General features: G+C 46.2%; 1 protein-coding gene across 2 annotated transcripts in view; it reads right to left on the bottom strand.

Moving 5' to 3' along the window:
• adgrv1 (adhesion G protein-coupled receptor V1) overlaps positions 1-20018 on the bottom strand; it is a 67439-nt gene that overhangs the window by 34789 nt on the left and 12632 nt on the right. The window contains exons 10-54 of one of the 2 annotated variants that reach the window (XM_055511104.1): positions 18796-19122; positions 18277-18453; positions 17951-18174; positions 16827-16953; positions 16532-16717; positions 16226-16406; positions 15586-15749; positions 15367-15490; positions 14999-15259; positions 14180-14306; positions 13866-14089; positions 13025-13759; positions 11726-12114; positions 11072-11251; positions 10621-10801; positions 10288-10481; positions 10073-10202; positions 9756-9836; positions 9388-9527; positions 8918-9283; positions 8566-8809; positions 8260-8475; positions 7962-8177; positions 7618-7862; positions 7353-7534; positions 6753-7248; positions 6326-6635; positions 5958-6167; positions 5405-5535; positions 5182-5278; positions 4925-5104; positions 4604-4767; positions 4415-4502; positions 3501-3579; positions 3287-3425; positions 3013-3154; positions 2537-2802; positions 2279-2454; positions 2063-2187; positions 1794-1975; positions 1561-1707; positions 1403-1483; positions 1055-1319; positions 345-482; positions 6-228 (exon numbers count right to left, since the gene is read on the bottom strand). In XM_055511104.1, the coding sequence (XP_055367079.1) occupies positions 6-228; positions 345-482; positions 1055-1319; positions 1403-1483; positions 1561-1707; positions 1794-1975; positions 2063-2187; positions 2279-2454; positions 2537-2802; positions 3013-3154; positions 3287-3425; positions 3501-3579; positions 4415-4502; positions 4604-4767; positions 4925-5104; positions 5182-5278; positions 5405-5535; positions 5958-6167; positions 6326-6635; positions 6753-7248; positions 7353-7534; positions 7618-7862; positions 7962-8177; positions 8260-8475; positions 8566-8809; positions 8918-9283; positions 9388-9527; positions 9756-9836; positions 10073-10202; positions 10288-10481; positions 10621-10801; positions 11072-11251; positions 11726-12114; positions 13025-13759; positions 13866-14089; positions 14180-14306; positions 14999-15259; positions 15367-15490; positions 15586-15749; positions 16226-16406; positions 16532-16717; positions 16827-16953; positions 17951-18174; positions 18277-18453; positions 18796-19122 (9260 nt within the window). The remainder of the gene's footprint in view (positions 1-5; positions 229-344; positions 483-1054; positions 1320-1402; positions 1484-1560; positions 1708-1793; positions 1976-2062; positions 2188-2278; positions 2455-2536; positions 2803-3012; positions 3155-3286; positions 3426-3500; positions 3580-4414; positions 4503-4603; positions 4768-4924; positions 5105-5181; positions 5279-5404; positions 5536-5957; positions 6168-6325; positions 6636-6752; positions 7249-7352; positions 7535-7617; positions 7863-7961; positions 8178-8259; positions 8476-8565; positions 8810-8917; positions 9284-9387; positions 9528-9755; positions 9837-10072; positions 10203-10287; positions 10482-10620; positions 10802-11071; positions 11252-11725; positions 12115-13024; positions 13760-13865; positions 14090-14179; positions 14307-14998; positions 15260-15366; positions 15491-15585; positions 15750-16225; positions 16407-16531; positions 16718-16826; positions 16954-17950; positions 18175-18276; positions 18454-18795; positions 19123-20018) is intronic. The other variant, XM_029163442.3, reaches the window with a different exon arrangement.

The following is a 20018-nucleotide window of genomic DNA, read 5'->3' as shown; positions in this document are numbered from 1 at the left end:
GTTACCTGGGTATGAAATCAGACTGATTTGAGACAGCAGTAAATTCATAAATAGTGGAACTACTTTCTTCAACAGACGCCAACAGGGTTCTGGTGCTGTTGAGGAGTGGGGCCATAAGAGAGAGGTATCTAATGGCTGGAGGGGCCACCAGGATCATGGCAAACAGGTTGACATCAGTTCTCCACGAGTAGAGTGAGGAGCCGTTGTTTCCAGCCAGCAGGGCATAAGCTACGAGAAAGAACATTTCACTCATTTAATTGTGCAGTCTGGTCAAAAGTTTTTAATAGCACAACTAGCAACTGGTGTTTTGTCAGTAAAAAAGACTGTAAAACAGTCGTCCTTACTAATCCCAGAAGAACTGAAGAGGTGAACTGATGTGAGGCCTTTGTGAGGAATGGACTGGGTTGACTGGGTTAACTGGGTAAACTGGGTCGAAAGCTGCCCTGACCTCCACTGCAGCACCTCACAGGATGGAGACGAACCTGAAGAAGGATACAGACATGCAGAAGCTTAAAAACACTCGTATCGCGGTAGACTGGAATATTTATGTAAAGCAAGGACTGGTCTGACTGACACACCCAGGACTGACAAATTACAACCTCTGACTGCCTCTGTGGCTCTGCTCTGCGCTACCCTGAGGCCTTTCCCAGAAACCCACAACAGATCCCCACTAAGAAAACTTACCACTTTTGCAGACTCAGAGGGATTGTGTCTCAGCAAAATATACCGAGAGCAGTATAAATATATGACCTGGCCTACGCCGTGAATTTTGTCAGCTTAGTTGGGACAACAGAACAAGACTTGTTTTGTCTGCAGAAGGTTTTCTGTCGGCCACCTAAAACATCACCAGCGTGTTTGTACTGTCCAAACCAACATACAACCACTAGAAAGTAGCCTGAGAAAACAGCCGCAGAAAAAGCATCTCATTATTGCACAAACACAACCAGCCTCTCAACACCACAGACTAAGTGCACTTGACTCGTTCTGTGTGTATATATGTAATCTTGGCACCACAGTCGAACACAAAGTCGCTGACAGCAGTTCTTGGAATCACCTTCGATAACAGCCAGTAGGAGAGTGTCCTCCCCTCTCCTGCTGATCGTCTCCACCTGACTGACTCTGCCGCTCAGTGATAAAGGCTGAGGCTTCTGAAATTTTCCACTGGTCCACGGAAGCAAGACGCAGCCCCCACTCTGCCTGTCAATACACACCACCAGGTGTGGAACAGCGTCATGGGTGAAAGGAGTGACACTTAGAATGCGTTGTTCGAAACCGAGTGTTTGGAGGAGGGTGAACGAGCCTCCAGTCCACACAAACACCTGAAAAAAAACAAAATGTGAAACTGTAAGTCATTTGATACCTGCAAGACCCGTGGCTGAAGTTAAGTGCAAACTCGCATTACCTGGCTTCCTACTATGAGATACTCCATCCCCTCAGTAGAGACGTGTTTCACTGTCAGAGCCTCAACACCTAAGGTTTGTTCCTAAAAACAGAATCCCTTCAAATCATAACACAATAATACAAGAGGAGGCGCTATTGTGTCAGCAAAGCTGTATTTACCAATGTGACGTTGAGGTCCTTCTGCAATTTGAAGATGCTGAGGTTGGCAGCAGGGGAGAAGGGAGGACCTCCATGAGTAATGCCTATGTAGGTAGAACCATTCACTACAAAGCCAACACAAGAGCTTGGTTCCTGGATGCTGAATGACTGGAGCAAGCAAAGGACAGAGGTTTTGATCATACAATTGTCAGTGTCAGTCCAGCACCTTGTTGATTTAATTCCTGTTGACCTACCTCTACTGGCACAAAGACACCCTGCCACCGGTACACAGTGGCCAAGGTGTAGTAGGCTCCAACTACAGGCTTCCTATCGAGCCTCACAGCCAAGAAGGAGGTGTCATGGGGAAGGGAGCACCAGGCTGAGGTGGGGCTGAACTCAAAGCTCTGGTAGACACCCATCACTGGCAGAGACCCCCCTAGAAGAGTAACGACAGAATTCAGGAGGCTTGTATTTTTATGAAGGCGACTTTGAATTCAAATATGTGATTGAAATGTGTCCTCACTAGCGGCAGTAGCGGTGTCAGACTGCGTCTCCCACTCTACACTGACCGCTGACTCCAGACCGTTACTGCGAGACACGCTAAGGAACACAGTTCCACCTTCAGCAGCAACCACCTCTGTGTTAGTTCTGTGTAGAGACACAAAGTAGCGTATACTAGCACTGCAACCAGTTGTTGATTCTGTTAGCTTTGGATCCTTCCATTTAACCCGGGTGAGACCTGTTGAGCGTAGGTGTAATGCGGAACAAGCCAGAGGGTGCGAGGTTTTCCAGGATGGTGATGACCCTGTGCAGCTGGGAGCCCAGGCGTGCGCCTCCTGTTGGGTCAAACAGTGTGACCGTGAAGGTCTCATTGGCTTCAGGCTCAGCATCCAGCACTGCCCAGATCTCCAGCATCTGAAACAACGCACATACATCTAAAGAACCTGCAATAGATGTATATACTTCACAGTAAACGCTTGTGGTTAATACTACTCACTTTGAACCTGACTTTATCCTCCAGCACCACAAACCCTTGTGCTGGTGTCAGATCGGCCTCTGCCAGGCTTCCATTGGTGTCGGTGATGGTAAAGTGAACAGTTACGGTGCCAAATGTGCCTTCCTCGGGATTGCGAACCACGTAGAGTCTGGCCACGCTCTGACTGAGCCCCAGCACAGACGTGGGCTCTCTCAGCACAAAATGCTCGCTGGTGTTAAACGAGATGACGCCGTGTCCATCGTCACTGGCCAAAATAGTCACAGTCGCTGAGAAGTAAAAGAGGAGGAGCAATGAGGAGCAGGCTTCAGAGGCACAACACTAATATTATTATTAATGTGTCTCAGTGCATTCCTGATGCAAATAAATATATTCAGAATACTTTGACGAGCTAGAAGCCTGTTATGTCAGTGTTATGTTATGTGTTTAATCAGAAGTTTAGAAGCTTTGTTATGTCTTATTCTGTCTTCATATCCTACCTGTGGTATTCATCCCCAGCTCCAATCTAGCTGAAGGCTGAGACAGGATGAGCTGGAACCTCTCAGGTCCCTCAGGAATGGTGTCATCAACAATCTGCACTTCCACAAATTTATGCCTTTCTCCATGAACAAAATGGAGCATCTGGGTGGACAGAGGAGTAACTGTGTCAGTATGTCTCAGTCTTTGAGGTTTAGATATAATGTACTGTATATAGTGTATACTGATCTGATGTTGTCACACAATAGGTACATTTGAGTTTAAACGTTTAAATACCGTGTCATTGGTGATGTAGTCCAGTCCCTGTTGCGCTTCCAGATTCTTAGCACTGAAAAGAAGTGAGACATTTCCATAGGTCCCTTTGTTCCTGTAGACCTCTAGCGTCAGTGACCCTGACGTCTCATTCACTTCATACCTGAAAAAGCAACAAACTTTTAATTGAAGCATGTGCAAACCAGCGTTAAAATGCATTATTCATGGTTTGTCTTACGTTGTGATTCTCCACTCAATGATTCCACTTATTCCGTCATTAGCAGAAATGCTGATCTCTGCCACTAAACCTTGGACGTCTGGGAAAATGGCAACACACAGAAAGGAAGCACACGATGACTGCAGCACGTTTTATTACGCCAATAGTATGCTGCACTAGAGGAAACTGTAGAGGATCTAACTTCCGTCATGGCACATTTGAGCAAAGGATTAGAGCTAAGAAGCATCTCATGTAAGTGGCTTTGAAGGCCATGCAGCCAACTTGTTTGGGTGGACTGATTTATGACTCCCTGAATAGTCTTCTGCCATTGACTGGAAGGCCAAGGCACTGGGAGGCCAGCTACGCGTTTAGCTTGGCTTTCTCTCTCTTCACCACACACTGCTACTTGGCTCCCACCGAATCCCCAGGCTTCCTCAATCATGGAAAGCATCAATCTACCCATCCAAGCCACATAATGACTGCTGCCAAAAGGGCAGCAGTGTGTTTACTGTGTCTCCAGGCAAAAGGCAGATAATATTCTGGGAGCCTCCAAGGGCTGTACTTCTGTAGTAATGTCTGCTCATCACTTTCTAAAGCTACTCATTTACAAAAGGGATACAGGTGTCTATTGTACGCATATGTGTGTATGTACGTACAGTACAGCAACGACAAGACAATGTGTATGTTCTACACTATAGGGAAATAGATGCATATTTTACCTGTCAGTGTGCAATATACAACCTCTGCTTATCGAAAAGAGCAAGTTATTGGAAAGTGAAATAAAAAAATTATTTCCTAATATTAAACAAAAAAAAAAACAAACAAACAATTAAACCAGAGTATTTTGTTATTATTACATTACATGTAATAAATAGGTTTAGCAGCAAGTTTAGATCTACTCTGTGTTAATGTGAATATTAATAATTGGTCCATACCTAGTTGGACAACAGTGGCAAGAGTTGTGATGAGCACTGCCGATGTTATGTTAACCAGGAAAAACTCCTGCAACTCTGGATTCTCATCCTAAAAACAGAGAAAGAAATGAATAAAAAAGGGCAAACTCTTAAACAATAACAAGCCACCGTAGTGGTGTATTTAAAAACAGGCTCAGCCATGGTTTCTACCTCCAGGATGGTGACAGGGATGGCAACAGAAGTCTGTCCCTCCTGAAGGACCACGGAACCAGTACCGGAGATGAAGTCCTGTCCTGGATCAGCCAGGGCTCCGTCCACCTTAGACAGGTCTTGTAGAGAACCTCGTTTAACTTCATAGGTGATGTTGACTGCTCCTGGACACATCCATTTAGATGTAATCAGTTAATGGCAACGGATTTCAATGTTACAGTGAGTGTGGCTAACCCGCTTTTATAATACATAGTGCTTAGTACCTAAAACAGGTTAGAAACATTTAGCTAACACGGCTGTGGTCACCCATGGTCCACTGACCTGAGGCTCCAAGTTCTCTGTTGACGTAGATGTTTACGGTCCGAGCCCCTTCCTCTGTCGTCACCCTAAGCGATGAGGGGGCGATGGTCAGCAGCCTATAAGGCGTATCGCTGGTGTCCACAGTGAGCACTGCCTCCCTCCCCTGAACGTCCAGGGCGGCGGAGCCTGTCGCCGCAACACCTGTGAAGAAGAGAAGGAAAGTTCTGACTGAAGCTATGTTAAACTCATCGTTTCTTCAAACAGAGCTGACTGATTACCATAGGTTTGGATGTTGGACAAGGTAACCTTGTACTCAGCTTTGTTCTCTGGTTTGCCATCAAGAAGCTGAAGGACTATGGTGTCATTTAACTGTCGCTGTAGAAGACACGACCAGAATATTAGATTACTGAGATGTCATTAAGGCTGTGCCATTAAATATGCCATTGAATACTTTAATGGTGTTCCATTATGACTCCACAAGGTGCACTTTCTCATATTTACCTCAGAAAAGAAAAGTTTCCCTGAGGTTTGGGTAAAGGTTTGAAGTACAAGGGGTCCTTGTACAGACCACTCCACAGAGACATTGCCCAGACCTGGAGCTGTCCTCAACACTAGTAGAGACAGCTTTTCGCCTAGAACATGAAGTACAATACAAACATCTCAAGAACGTCTTGCAAGAGAAACACTAAAATATAATAAATACTGTCATCGTTTTTCCCTGTTTCTTCAATGGGGCCATAAGTAGCAGATGAGAAGCTGTTAATGAGCCCGAGGGCTCTAATGTCACTGCCTCTAATGCCAATACACACAACTCAAGGTTTCTAACTCAACGCTTCATGAATAAATGAGAGACAAGCATAGCGCCCAACTGCTGCTGCTGAACTATGAATGCATTCCCTCACGTTTGGACTCATACATAATTAGGGCACTTCTCTAGTGACACAGGCAGCAGGAAGCAAGACAGACATGTAAACATGCTTTTTCCCAGCCATGATACAAAGTGTGGTTATGTACAATGAATTGTAATCATTCAGGCAACACACTGATGATCTACCTTTTCTGGCGATAAGAGAACGGGATGTTGGATGGAAGCCCACGATTCCAGCCACGTGATCGTTGGCCAGTATCACCACGGTGACAGTGTCGGAGCTGGGCAGGATTCGACTTCCTCCCTCTGTCTTAACAAGCCCAATCATGAGGCTCTCACTGTCCTCTGGTTCAAGATCATCTTTGATTACAATCTCAATTGTCTTGTTGAGATCACCTGCAGGCAAAGAGGTTAAAGGTAAGTTTGACATTAACATGTAAATGTTAAGATTTCTTATATTAGAACGTTTCATTTGGAGAAAATGTGGGATTTAAAAAATATTATAAGGAAATTAAACTGCATATTATTGTTAATTAGTGGGAAAGGTCACATACCATCAAAGTACAGAGTACCACCAATCGCAGAGAAGTCCACACCTGGTGTGGCCTTTCCTCCGACATAGTTCCACTCCACGGACACATTTCCAAGATTTCCTCCTCTCCTCTCAATAACAAGAGGAACCACAACCATAGGCTCCTCGTGAACCTCTAGGTAAAGCCCCTTGTTAGTGGCATTAGGGCTGAGACTGTATATCAGAAACACACCAAAGGCATCTCCGTTCATCGCTATGGTTACCACGGCTCTGTCTGGCTGGCCGATCGAGGGCAGGTTCTTCTGAGCCACAGTCTGATTTATCAGCCCTACCTTCAGACAATACAGAGAGAGAAATATGTGTTGCATGGTTGGTAATTTAAAACACTTGAATTGACGGAATTCATAATTTTTGTAAAATACAACATACCATAATTATATTGTGATTACCTTTAAAATTTGTATGGAGAAGCTTTCATCCATTTCAGGGAAGGTATCAGTTAATATTGGGACTGTGAGGTTGGCCGTCCCTGAGCCGTCCTCCATGAAGGCACTTTGCGCTGTCACAGGGGTGTAGTCGCTTCCCGCCACAGCCTGGGCACTGAACAGGACAGCGGCTGCGGTGACGTTTTTCACATAGGTCACAACCTGAGGCCTAGAAGTCAGCTGGTCAGCCCCCGATGCCACCCAAGTGCAGGACGGCGCCGCCCCTGACGACGTAGAGAAGGCTTGGCAGGCCGGCTGCCTCAGACAAGCAGCGGCGCACGCGACCAGGGGGTCAGGCTGACCCGTGATATTAACCGTCATCACGGGGGCGGTGGAGGGGCTGCCTGCTTTGGGGGGGTTGTAGTACGTCAGTAGCTTCTGGCCGTTAGCCTGTGCCGAGCCAACAACGTCAGCCTCAGAAGTGCTGTACACAACCTCCAACTGACCAAAATGACCTCCGCTAGAATAAAGGACAGAGAAAAGAGCGCAGACAGGCCGTTACTGCGAGTTGCGGGGTGAAAAAACAATTAGCAAAAAAATTATCCACGAAGAAAGAAGTAGTACCTCCTGTGGACAGTAATGTTGGCTCTATAAACTCCCTCCAAGGGCTCCTGAACACGGTAAACTGACTGCTCAAAGTACACTGTCCCATATGGGTTGTCGTTGGCGGGCACTGTAATGTCAACTGTCGTTCCAGCTCCAAGGCTCCCTCCATTACTGGCACCAGTAAGCTCCACCCTAATTACCTACACATGACAGAAAGACGGTGCGTGTGATGTGTTTATTTCTAATAATGCATACTCTTGCATTGTCGCTGTCAGCTTTGTACCTCAGTGATTTCAGGTACATCATCAGCCAAAATCTCTACTCGCAGCGTTTTCGTTGTCTCTCCAGGAGCAAATCTCACTTCTCCTGAAGTGGGCCTGATGTCTCCCACTGCTAGCTTCCCATTGACAGTGGCCTGCCACTGGACCGCCACTGTGCCAATATGACCAGCATTACGCACAATAGGAAATGTGACCTCCGTGGAGTTAGATGCTGGTTCCTCTATGGTCACTGGAACGGCCTGAAAGACTGCATTGTAATAAAACCAGGTAAATGGCTCGCATTAAGAAAGAGATTAAAGTACATGTAAAACCATATTGTGCTTTTTCGTGGACCATGCCTACTAACCGAAGGCACCAAAAGGGTCGTCAGAAGGCAGGATGGTGATGCTGGCGCGTGTGGGCTCCCCTAGGAGAGCCCCCCCGGTGGTCTGGTTGATTAGCTCAATGAAGAAGGTCTCCTCTACCTCGGGGACCATATCGTTAATAACATAGATGGGTACAGATTTACTGGACTCCCCCTCTAGCAGGACCACATCACTGGAGGCCACGCTGTAGTCTTCACCTATAAGACCACAAACACAGACACGGTCTGTCTCTAATGGACAGTGTACTATTTAAATCCATACTTTATGCCCAACACTTACTGATACTGGCAGTCCATGGCATCGCTCGGAACTTGACAGATACATCTGCAAAAATTCCCCCCGTGCGTGTTACATTTATAATAGGCCCAACGTAGTGCTCGGGTACACTGACAGCAGAGGTAGACAGCTGCAGCACTCCGAAGGCACCGTCACTGGCCTCCACCGTCACCTGGGCCACGGTGTCCGCCCTGGGGCCCAGAGAAGGGGAGTTCAGAACTGGAAGGACGGAACAGTAGAGTGTAAGAATTAACCGAGTCGAAGCAGCATGGCTAAAGCAAAGGTAAAGCGGGCTCCTCATTATCTTACTCAGCCTCTCTTGTTCTCCTTTAATAAGCTGAACACTGATCAACTTCAGGAAAACTGCTTCATCTCTTTCTGGGTCCTCATCGTCCAGCACTTGGAGGATTATTTTTGCCTCACTCTGATTGGCCATGAACACAACAGAATCCTGGAGGGGAACAAAATCCCGTCCCTCAGTAGCTCGGCCCACACCAGGAGTACTATATGGTCCCGGATCTGCCTCATTCAGTGTCCCATATGTAACACGCACCTTGACACATTAAGATAGAAAAAGATACATAAATTGCATGTAGGGATTGACTATTTAATAGCTCTAACACTAACACAGAAAGAGAACTACCCTGACAATAGAACCCACCTGACCCATCAGGCCTTTCTGTCGCAAGATGGTGAGGGAGACATTTGAGTTAGCCTCAGGAAGTCGGGCAGACTTTGTTGAATTAGCAAATACAAAAACACCATAAGGGTTGTCGCTGGCAAGCACAGTCAGAATAGCAGATGTTTGGATGCCCAGGCGGCCGTGAGAGACGTTAACCAGGGACACGTTGAAGCTGTCATCCAACTCAGGGGTCTCATCGTCAGCCACATTGACAATAATGTTGCCTGATTTCTGGCCTATGCCAAAAGTGATGTTGCCAAAGCTATGGAGGAGCTGTCCCTCAGATCTGGGATCAGTCTCCCAGTACAAAGTGACATTGGAGAGGTTCCCAGAAAATCGATCCACCTGGGTGCGAACAAAGGCCATAAACACATGAGGAGGCAAAGCGCGTTGCAATATTAACATCCTGAATGCTGATGCAAACTTAATCAACCGTGTATTAGACTAACCTGCAGGACCACAGAGCTGCGTCCATCCTCAGGTTCTGTCCCGTTAACAAATAGGTATTGAGGATTAAACTGAAACACTCCATGTGCATCATCAGAAGCTGCAATTGTGACTGTGATAGAAGATGCCACTCCCAAACTGGCTGCACGTACAGTAAGAGAAAGCTTTGTTAGTTTTATCGATAGTTCAATAATACCCTTTTTCACTAAATACAAGAAAATCAGATTGACATAGCAATATCAGAAAAGATGACTCGAGATTCAGTGGCCATGCACTTAGTCCAATGTATATGTATGTTCTTGGTAAATGTTTGAGGGTGGAAGAACCGAGGCATGAAGCAGTTTAGGGAGTGAAGGAGGAGGATACTTACCATGGTGGGGATAGGAGAGAAGGAGGAAGTCAGAATCACTCTCCCCACTACCACTTCCTTCACTACTCAGGAACTGATTCACTGACACATCACACAAGGATCAAACAGGTGTCACACCAGAATTACACAAAAAGGAGCAGACATGAAAACAAAATGGAACGTAGGACACACAAGAGCACAGCACAGGAAACACACAAAAACAGTGGTGCAGAAGCCAAGGCTCAGTTCAGCTCTAATTATGACAGACCAAGAGAGGCTTTTATTATGATATAAACTATTTAATATATAATAAATGTGGCTCTATAAAGACTGCTCACCTCCTCCATTAGGATTATAGAGCACCACTTTAAATATTTTCTCCAGCTCAGGATTACTGTTGTCTGTAATGGTCACATTGATAAACTTCACCCTATCCCCTGGAAGAAAGTCCAGCATGCCCTCCGAGTCCTGTAGAATACAGGCAGCAAGAAAACCACAGTCATTGGTGACATTCAACAACCTTTACAGTACATCAAATACTTCAAATACCAACCTCATAATCCCTATTGCTTAACGCTGTTACGGGGGCTGTCATGTACCCTACCATGACATGTCCCAGAAGGCCTTGGGCTCTGGCGACTACTAGATGGATTTGCCCAGCTTCCTCTAATACGGTAATGTGGGCAGGTTCTAAGGCTGGGGATATCAAGCCCTCTCCTGGGGGGCTGGACTGGAACTGCAGCAGGCCTGTGTTAGGGAAGGGATGCGGTGGAGAGCAAGCAGTTGCAATGCAGGAGAAGGATGAGAGAAGATGTTCTGGTAGTAAATGTAAAATGCCAATGCTGAAGGTGCAACAGGACATTTTTTTGGCAGTGTAACTGAATACCATAGGGATGGTCACTGGCTTTGACAGTGACAGTGTTGACAGACGCCCATGGGTCAATGCTCGCACCACTGGTGAGGGTGGAGCTTGGCTTCCCATCACCAGACTCTGCTGACACCAGTGTAACCTGAAAGGACTCTTCCAGCTCTGGGAGGTTATCGTCCAACACCAGCAGGTTCAGTGACTAAGAGTGAGATGAGAAGAATGCATTCTTCTGTTACCAGTATTTTGAAATTAATTACTTGTTGATCGGGGAAGCCTCCGACCACTAGATGGCGATGGTTATTAAGAAACCACAAATGTGGGCGATGATAATCTACTACAATGAATAGTACAAATACACAGAGTGTGTAGTCAGTGCGCATTAACCATCACATGTCTCCTAACCCACTTGGTGTCTGCGCAACCTTAATGAGATTACATTAAGTCCAAATGTTGAGTCACTGTCACACACCTCACAGCGCATTCCAGGCATGAAAAGCACAGTTCCAGTGGCATTAAGGAAATCCTGATGGGCTGGCGTCATACTGTCCGAGCTATGCGGCTGGGTAACTGTGTAGTTGACGTACACATAGTCCAGAGATCCCAGCGTACGCTCAACTGAACAAGAGACGATGGAGCCCTCTTCGGTGATCTATGAGAATAAAGATAAAAACATTAATTCATTACAGTAAGAACCACTTCTTACACTTCAATTACCAACTCCTTTAAAGGCCAAGTACTAATGTAATTTATTCTCCGCATCATGTACAGATGATCCCCTGGTTCTGATGGAATGCCACCTGCTGAGCTGACAGAGACGAGGATCAGGATCTCCCGTTACATGCTGGAACTCCTGCTCCACGTCTACAGGAATGCCCCAGCGGCTGCAGCCTCGCCAGCTGTCGCTCTACCTGAGCGGGGCCAACAAGAGCCCCGGCGCATCCCACTAGAAAGGGAGAGCGAGCTCGCCGCGCAGCCGAGCGTGAGGGCTGCTGAAATATGCAGCAGAGCACGGACGGGCAAGCCCGTGAGCTGTGTTACACTGTGGCTTTGTGATGATGCCGCCTGATGTCTGGTTTACATGCTGTGAATAAGGCTGCAGTGTGAGGTTCTTGACTAGGCTTACGTCAGGCACGCAGGGCCCGATGAATCCGAACAGCCCGTTGGCATTGTCGCTCTTCATGACTCGCAGCAAGGCGGTGGGTCTGGGGACGGGGAGGCGGGCTCCGCCTTGCACTGCCACCAACTGTAGGTAAAAGGTTTCCTCTCCCTCCTGTAGATTATCATCCTTGACCTCCACCATGAATGACTTCTGTCTCTCCTCCTGCCAGTAGCGCAGGTAACCCGAGATGTTGCGCAGGTCCTTCTTAGCGGACTCGTTGTAAAGCTCTTGGATGTGGCTGTCGTTCAGTCTGACATGGTACAAGCGGACGTCTTGGAGGAGACCTCTGTAGCACTGTGAGCCCTCAGGATCTGACCCAATAAACAACGACGCAGACCCTGGACAAGAAATATCTGATAAATCAGCAACAGAGAAACAGGTGTAGGAAAATAACACTTATAAGCATTACACCGTACAAATAGTAATGATTTCACCAAGATTACAGTTACTGTCAGAAGAAAAAAAAGAAGAAGACTCCAAACACATCCATTGATGTGCATCTACATTTACCATATCATGTGTTTGTTGTGTAATACTTTGCCTTCATGCTCTGGAAGTTGCAGTCTGGTTAAACAACACTAACTACAAGTGATGTAGTCAAACCATAATTTCACACTGAAAATGTGACTTGTCTCTTTCTCGTTAAACACTTACGCTTTGTGCATCTATTTTTTTTTCTCCAGTTGTGAAAAAGACGGCATTAATGCAGGAAATGTGCTACGTTAAGCAATTATAAAGCCTAGGCACAAAGAAATTCATCTTTTGATTGAATTACCAGTAAAAGACAATACCACACGACATTACTGATGGTAACGTACAGTATGTGTCCACTGTGATTGAAGTTGGCCATAGAGCCATCAGGACACTTCCCCTCTGGGGGTGTTTGTTCCAATACAAACTGCCACTATTGTCTCCAATAATTAGAGATAACATGAAGAAAGAAAGATGCCGACTGATTCCTTTTAGCAGTAACAATATCCAGCAGGGTCTGGGCTAAGTGGTCACTCAAGCATTATAGAGTCCCAGCAGTCCTGAACAATGAGGAGCCGACTAGGGGGTAGGTGTGTGTGTGTGTGTGTGTGTGTGTGTGTGTGTGTGTGTGTGTGTGTGTGTGTGTGTGTGTGTGTGTGTGTGTGTGTGTGTGTGTGTGTGTGTGTGTGTGTGTTTAGGGAGCAGAAGCAAAGTCGCACACAGCAAAGATATAAACAGTATAATATGCTCCACATATAAACAATGTGATGATCAACAAGTTTCTCCACTCACCATCAGCAATGCTTTCCCCTTTTATGCTCTTCAGTCCACCAGGAATAGGGTTCCCATTGAGAAAGAACTCAATAATCCCATCATCCACAGTGATGATGACATGTAACCATTTGTGGTCCTCTGCAAAATACTCAGCACTGGCCCGGGCTATGTGAGTACTGTTTGATCCTGCTACTGTGTAGTACAACATCACTGTGACATGAGAAGCGTTTGTAAGGACCTTAACTCCATAATACAATGTCCCATTCCTGATTCCTTTGCACAAGATAAAGCCATCGGTGTTGGGTGAGGGTACCAGCCAAGCAGACAAGGTGAAATTGCCGACAGCAGCGGGCCCATCTTCTGGAGAAATGGCACCGTAAGCTCCTGGGTTACCAGAGAAAAACCATGTGTCTGTGGCTGAGTGTGGTCGCCTGGCATGAGGCCTGAGCTCAACTTCACGTGGGAAGGAAGCCAGAAGGAGCAGGTCATCCATCAGAGGAAGGCCCTCTGGGAATCGGTCAGAAACGATCTCCCAGGCGACCCGTACCTCACCAAATGCACCCTGCTGTCGAAGAATGGTGACGGAAGCAACATTGCGCATATCTTCCTCCGAGAGCACATCTTCAGCGACTTCTAGGTTCAGGCTGTTGTCAGAGATGGCAAAGACGCCAAATGGGTCGTCATTGAAGGGGATGACAACTGAGGTATTCAATGAAGTGTTAGCCAAACGTCCACCTTCCCCCGGGTAGCCACCTTAATGAGATTGTAAACGAGAGCTGAATAACTGTACTCAGTTAAACCTAAATACTAATAATAACAATGTGACGTTCTGGAAATCTGACACAAAAGTTGAACTCACCTGAGACATTAACCAGCTTAAGGACGTAGAACTCATTAAACTCTGGCATCTTATCAGAGATGGCCTCAACAACAATGGGTTTGGTGGCTTCCCCTGTAGTGAAGGTGATGGAGCCAGATGTGTTGGTAAACTCCTGGCGTTCCTGTAGAGGAGTCACTGAGTCATTGGCAAACAGCTGCCAGAAGACTGTGACGTTACCGAAGTGGCCCCTGGCTCGTAGGACACTGGGAAAGAAGAGAAGCGTGGTCAGCAACAGAACAGAGTCTTGCCTTTGTCTCTGCCACAGTGTTATCAATGCAAAACAAACCCCTTACTAGAAACTGTTGGTTTTGCCCTCTTCTACTGGTTTTTCTATTGCCTCCAGGGAGAAGATGCCGTTGGCATCATCATTGGCTTTAATCACCACAGTGGCTGTTTGTGCTCCATAGACGACAGCGTCACCTGCATACACAAAGTCTGTGTTAGGTCAGGTACAGTATATTTTGATCTTGAGCCAAGTACTGTATGTTTTTGCAGGTAAAAGACTGCATGGGTTGTGTTGATATATTGAGTTTTCAACAACTATAGCACTAAGTCCAGAAGTAGAGGATTTCTAACTGGTGAAAAACAACACAGGAGACTACAGGCAAAGGATGGAAATTGTTCTGTGTACTTCAAGTTGCCAGACTACAACTTTACTGCAGTAAGTATTCAAATCCGCTCATAATTAAACAAGCAAGGTGGAGAATGTCAAGGTCCCCATGTTTGATGGACTTCTAACATGAGGGTTGTTGACTTCTAAGGACAGTCCTCTATTAGCCGCTACTCCATGTCAATCAGTAAATAAAGGAAGGCCAGCGGAGTGGTCTGTCTTTGTCTGGAGTCTGGTAATTAAGGTCCTACTGGGGCCCAGTGGGTCTTTCATTCCCATCGGTAACACACAACACTGGAATGTGGAATGTTACCGTTGGCATTACAACATAACCCAGACACTTCTGTCTGTGCTTCTATAGCTGAGGGAGAACAGTACAGAGAGAGCGAACAGGTGAAAAGGAGGCCATGCCGGTTACGAAGGACTATAAAGCCAGAAACTCACAGGGAAAAATAAATCTAATGATTCAATAAACCTAGATCTCAAGAAAAGTGATACTCACCAGACGCGTTGTAGAGAACAATGTGGAAGGCTTCATCCGTCTCTGGTATGTTGTCATCCTGCACGCCCACTGAAATATTCTTCACCCATTCACCCACATTATACACAAGCAACGTGTCGTTTCTCAGAATGGTGAGGTCACCTGGTGATGCGTCACCGTACTCCACTCGGTACATCACAGTGGCAACAAAGTCTGCCTGACCTGCCCTGAGAATGGTGAAGTTGGCCACCTGCCCCTCCTGAAGATGCATGGTGACAGGTTCTGAGATGATAGTGAGCCAGAGAGGCAAAATGAGCGAGTGGTCACAATATACTATGATATTATTCCCAGTCTATCAGAGGGTGGTTCGAATGTAGTTTAATATTTACCAGAAAAGTAAATGGGATCGTCGTTCTTATCAATACATAAAGTGGCACTGAGAGTGTTTCCCAGTCTGGCCCCACCGGTTGCATTTAACAGTTTGATGGTGAAGTTCTCCTTGTCTTCTGGAATCTTAAAAAAGGAAATGCAATTTTAACAAGGATTTGAATTTGAAGTTCGATTCCAAACAAAGTGGTCCAAAGCCAGAATCTGCCCTGTGTTTCTACCTCATCAGGTAGAGAGAAGACCGTGATGTTTTTCAGGTTTTCCCCCTCCTTGAAAGTGATGTTTCCCTTTAGTGGGGTCACGTCATCAGACAGCGAGGGTTCTAGGACCCACGAAACAGACACCTCTCCAAAGTTACCCCAGTTCCTTGCAACAGGAAACATCGCTGAGAAGGAATCAAAACAGACAGAGAGGATCTATAAAACATCGTTTTACACTAACGCTCTAAACCTATAAAATTCTGAATATGCACTAGTTTCTTGACATCTGGATACAGAACATAACTTTCAGATGAACATGTTTGATGGTTTCAGTTGTACAGCTCATCTGTGCTCTTAAATAAAACACTGTGTGGTTCAGTAGAGCCTGACAGAAGCTTTTTGTTTCTACCTGTTATCTGGAACCAATTGTGGGGCCCAAGCTTTTTAGTCTAGGTCGGTCAAAGTGGTAGTTCATGTTGGTCACACCACTCATTTACAGTTAACACACGTGACACTATCAACTGAAGATTTGTGCATATTTCAATTAATGTAAAAGTAACTAGCTTTAACCCAACACTCCCTAAATAGACTCCAATTAGATCCCTTTTAGAGCCACTCTGATGCCACTTGACATGCAAAAGTATCACTATTATCCAAGTACCCTGGTGCATTGTGTTGCCTTTGCTCTCATTGATGGTCACTGTCAGGCCTGATTGGATGAACTCAATGACCCCAAAAGGGTCATCACTCTTCCTCACTGTGATGTTGACCTCCCGGTGGTTGCCTAGGCGACTGGGTGGAGTGCTGTGGCTACTCAGTACCACTGAGTAAGTCTCGTCCAGCTGTATGTCCACACAAAATACACACACAGACACACACTTTTTCGTTTGAAGTAAAACCTTTGAAGGATATATTTTAGGCATTATATAACCACAAAAGGTTAACGCTGAGTTGAGCCTGTTCCTACCTCAGGCACATGGTCGGTTTTTGCAAATAGTGCCCACACCACCTCCGTCTCCCCTGGTTTAAACTCCAGGATGCCTGTGGCTCCATAGAACTCTGTGTCGCCCGCAGGCATCACATCATATCGTAAGAATTGGTTCAGCAGCTGTCCCTGGGTTCTGACAACATGCAGCTCCACAGTCTCGCCCTCCTGTGTTTAAAACATTTAAATGTCATGCGGGATTACATACATATGACATTGTCTACAGCTGTGTACACATGTAACAACATAAACTGATCAGTTTTAATGCCTGGCTTACACTAATGACCCAAGGGCCTCTGGAGATTGGAGAGAACTCAAAGACTCCGCCAGGGTCGTCGTTCTCCAGGATGACAATTTCTCTGCTGGTGAAGCCTGATTTCAGGATTTTATTTGCAACATTACTCCTGGAAAAAAACATAGAAATTCCAAGTACATATAAAAAGTGAGATTTGTTTTTTGAACATTTGCCTATAATCTCTCCTCAATGAGAGCCCAAAGCAGCAAACATAGGCAGTTAAATGTTACCTTCAAGAAACATCTGACATCACATGTTTCTTATACTTTCAATCCAATGTCTAAACACATTCCTCATATTGTGTGATGCTCTTTCATTATTGGCTCCGTGCACTGACGTCCTGCTGCTCAGACCACTTAATAACAATGTCAATCACTAGCGTTTCTGCATGTTTATTGCTTCAGGAGGGGTGCGTGTATGTGTGTGTATGTTGAGAAAAGTGGAGCCAAGCAACCATAACATAATGGGCAAATTAGAGACAAAGACACAACAGAATGAAGCACTCTAAACAAACAGTCACAGCCAAGGGACTGCATGCATACAAACACCGACGTCTTTAAAGGTTCTTTACAATCAGAGCGAAACACGTTCAGCAGATTCTTTATTTACTCCCAACAAACACTCCGCTTTGGATTCCTGTTTTTCACACCGTCGCCGAATCCCCCACCTCATCCCAATCCCCATCATGCTCACATCAACCAAAGACCTCAGAAATCCTGAAGTAGGCCCTCCTCGGAAAAACAAAATCCTGATTCACACCACACAAAAGCCCCAGGTTCACTCCACTCTCCACTTACCCGAAGTACACTATAAAGCGTGGAGTCTCCACCCTGCGGGGGACGAGTGGGAGGGAGAGAGACTGGCTGTTCTCATCAGAACATAGACAACAGAAGAACCCACCCCCACCCCCAACCACTACTACCACACACACACATACATACATAAATATTTCCAGAAAAACATATGGGACAGATAGATAAAAAAAATGAGCCTGTCAGTTCCTTCTGGATTCAAGCTTTACAAGCTGCTTCTAAAACGATTTCAGTTTCTGTAGCTTACTGTTGTAGTTAGGTACACCTTGTAGACAGTAGAATGGTAATTCCTACCTATCCAGTGTGAGCAGTAAGGACTCGTTGACCTCTGGGACATTGTCGGCCATGATAGTGAAGTTGATGGCGGTGTCACTCTGCCCAGACAGGAAGACGACCGAACCGTTGAGAGGGTTGAGGTCAGCAGCAGTTACATCTCCTCGATTGGCCCCCGTTGGCTGCAGAGTCCAGAACACTTCAGCCTTGCCGTCCGTCCCATCGCGCCACAAGGGGAGGCTCACCTGGAACAGCATTGGGATTACCAGCTGGTGTGCACGTGCAGAGCTAGCATGGCTTCTGCAAGTCAGAACTATCTCATGCGGAAACCAAGGGTCACTTCTTACCACACTTGAATTGCTTTCCTCAGGTTCGTTAACCACCACTGTTGTGTTACTTGTAAAGCCAATTTCTCCATTGGCAATATCGGGGGTGATGAGTAAGGTCAGGTTCTGTGCTCCCCCAAACCTCGGGCTGTTTGAAGGAATCCGGGGGCTGATGTTAATCAACTCCAGTGAATCCAGCTAGGGAAGAAAGAACACACATGTCAGAGGACGACTAGAAATATGCTACAGCTCTTACTTCTCTTTACTTCTTTTTATTTCCTTTATGTCTGGGTACACTACGTGTAAAGGGGTTAGGTGAGTGGTGTTACTATGGCTTTACACAAAGTGAAGCTTTTTTTTACTATGTCCTTGAGCTAATGTAGGAGTTGCTAACTCTCACAGTTGAGCAGATGCCATAGCAACATGCTAGCTAAACCATTGACAACAGCAAATGCGCCAATTAAAGGTTGGGCAGAAGAGGAAAAAACAGAGAGAGAGAGCATTTTTAGACGCACGCAGAGAAAGAGGAAACTTTGTCACCTGTATGAGGAAATGAGCGTTGTTCTGCAGAAAAGCATCGTTCCTGATTGGCAGCATGAAGTGTACTGTGCGCTCACGGGCAAACGCCACGCTGATGGACCTGCTAGCGTTGAAAACCTGGTCAAGCGCCAGTGCCGGGTCGATAGGACCTGCGGGAATGTAGAGGGCGGTGAGGGTCATTGATACGTCGCCCAGCGTGCCGCCCTCTCGGAGAAAGTTCAGCGACAGGAAGCGGCCCTCGGGCCCGCTGTAGATGCTCTGCCCCTTCGATGGGTCAAACTGAAACAGCCCGTAGACGTTGTCGCTGTCCTGGATGTAGAAAACCATCTGAAAGAAGATGACATAAAGATGTGGGTGTTAAAGGAATAAATCAGATTTTTATTACTATTATATACTCAGCTATGCCCCCGAACAATAACCCTCACATTAATCTGCTCACCCTCATCAAAGCTCCTATGATGTGACACATGGGCCTTAGCTGCAGTGTCTACGATCCCTGTACTGTGGCTGTGGAGCTCACTGCTCTCTGTGAGAGGGTAATTACACAGGAGCCCACATTTACCATTAATTACTCTGGAGAACTTTGTTTGTGCATCCTGTTTTGGCGTTACTAAGAGCGTATCGTGGGACATAAGAGGACAAAAGGTGAGGAAGAGAGAGAGAGGAAAGAAAACAAGTAAGATTGGATGTAGTAAAATAGGGCCCTGAGCTACTTTTAGAGAGGCATCCCCTCTAATTAACTCTACGGCTGCTGGAGCTGGCTTCACAAGGCCCATTCATTTTCCTGAGGCTGTCACATGCACTAATATACAGATCAGGCTAAATACACATGTGTGTTTTTAATGTGTGATTCTGCGTGATAAATAATGTTGCAAATTAATTGTTGTACTGTAAAGGAATTTGAGCTGAGTCCGCTGGCTCTGCACAGCTGGCAAACAGACTTTAGTCTCGCAGCTTGAAGTGGTGTCCTGGCGCGTCCGTAAATGACCTGAGCGGAGTTCGCACCTCATCACAGGCCCCGAACATAAGTGGGATGAAACCTATAAAAAAACGTGTCACCACTTCACCCACGCCGTCTCGAACGCCACACGCAGCGGGCCGGCCGCTTCCGCTTTGTTTGGATTCAGCCACATTAAAAGAGCACCCACAAAGCACCGCGACACAAAGGGGGTGACGTTTGAAAATCATGCCAAGAAAGCCGCTACCCCTCACAGTGGGTCACA

Source organism: Betta splendens, chromosome 9 (assembly GCF_900634795.4).
Source record: "Betta splendens chromosome 9, fBetSpl5.4, whole genome shotgun sequence".
NCBI lineage: Eukaryota > Metazoa > Chordata > Actinopteri > Anabantiformes > Osphronemidae > Betta > Betta splendens.
This window is presented reverse-complemented; position numbering and strand designations above follow the sequence as displayed.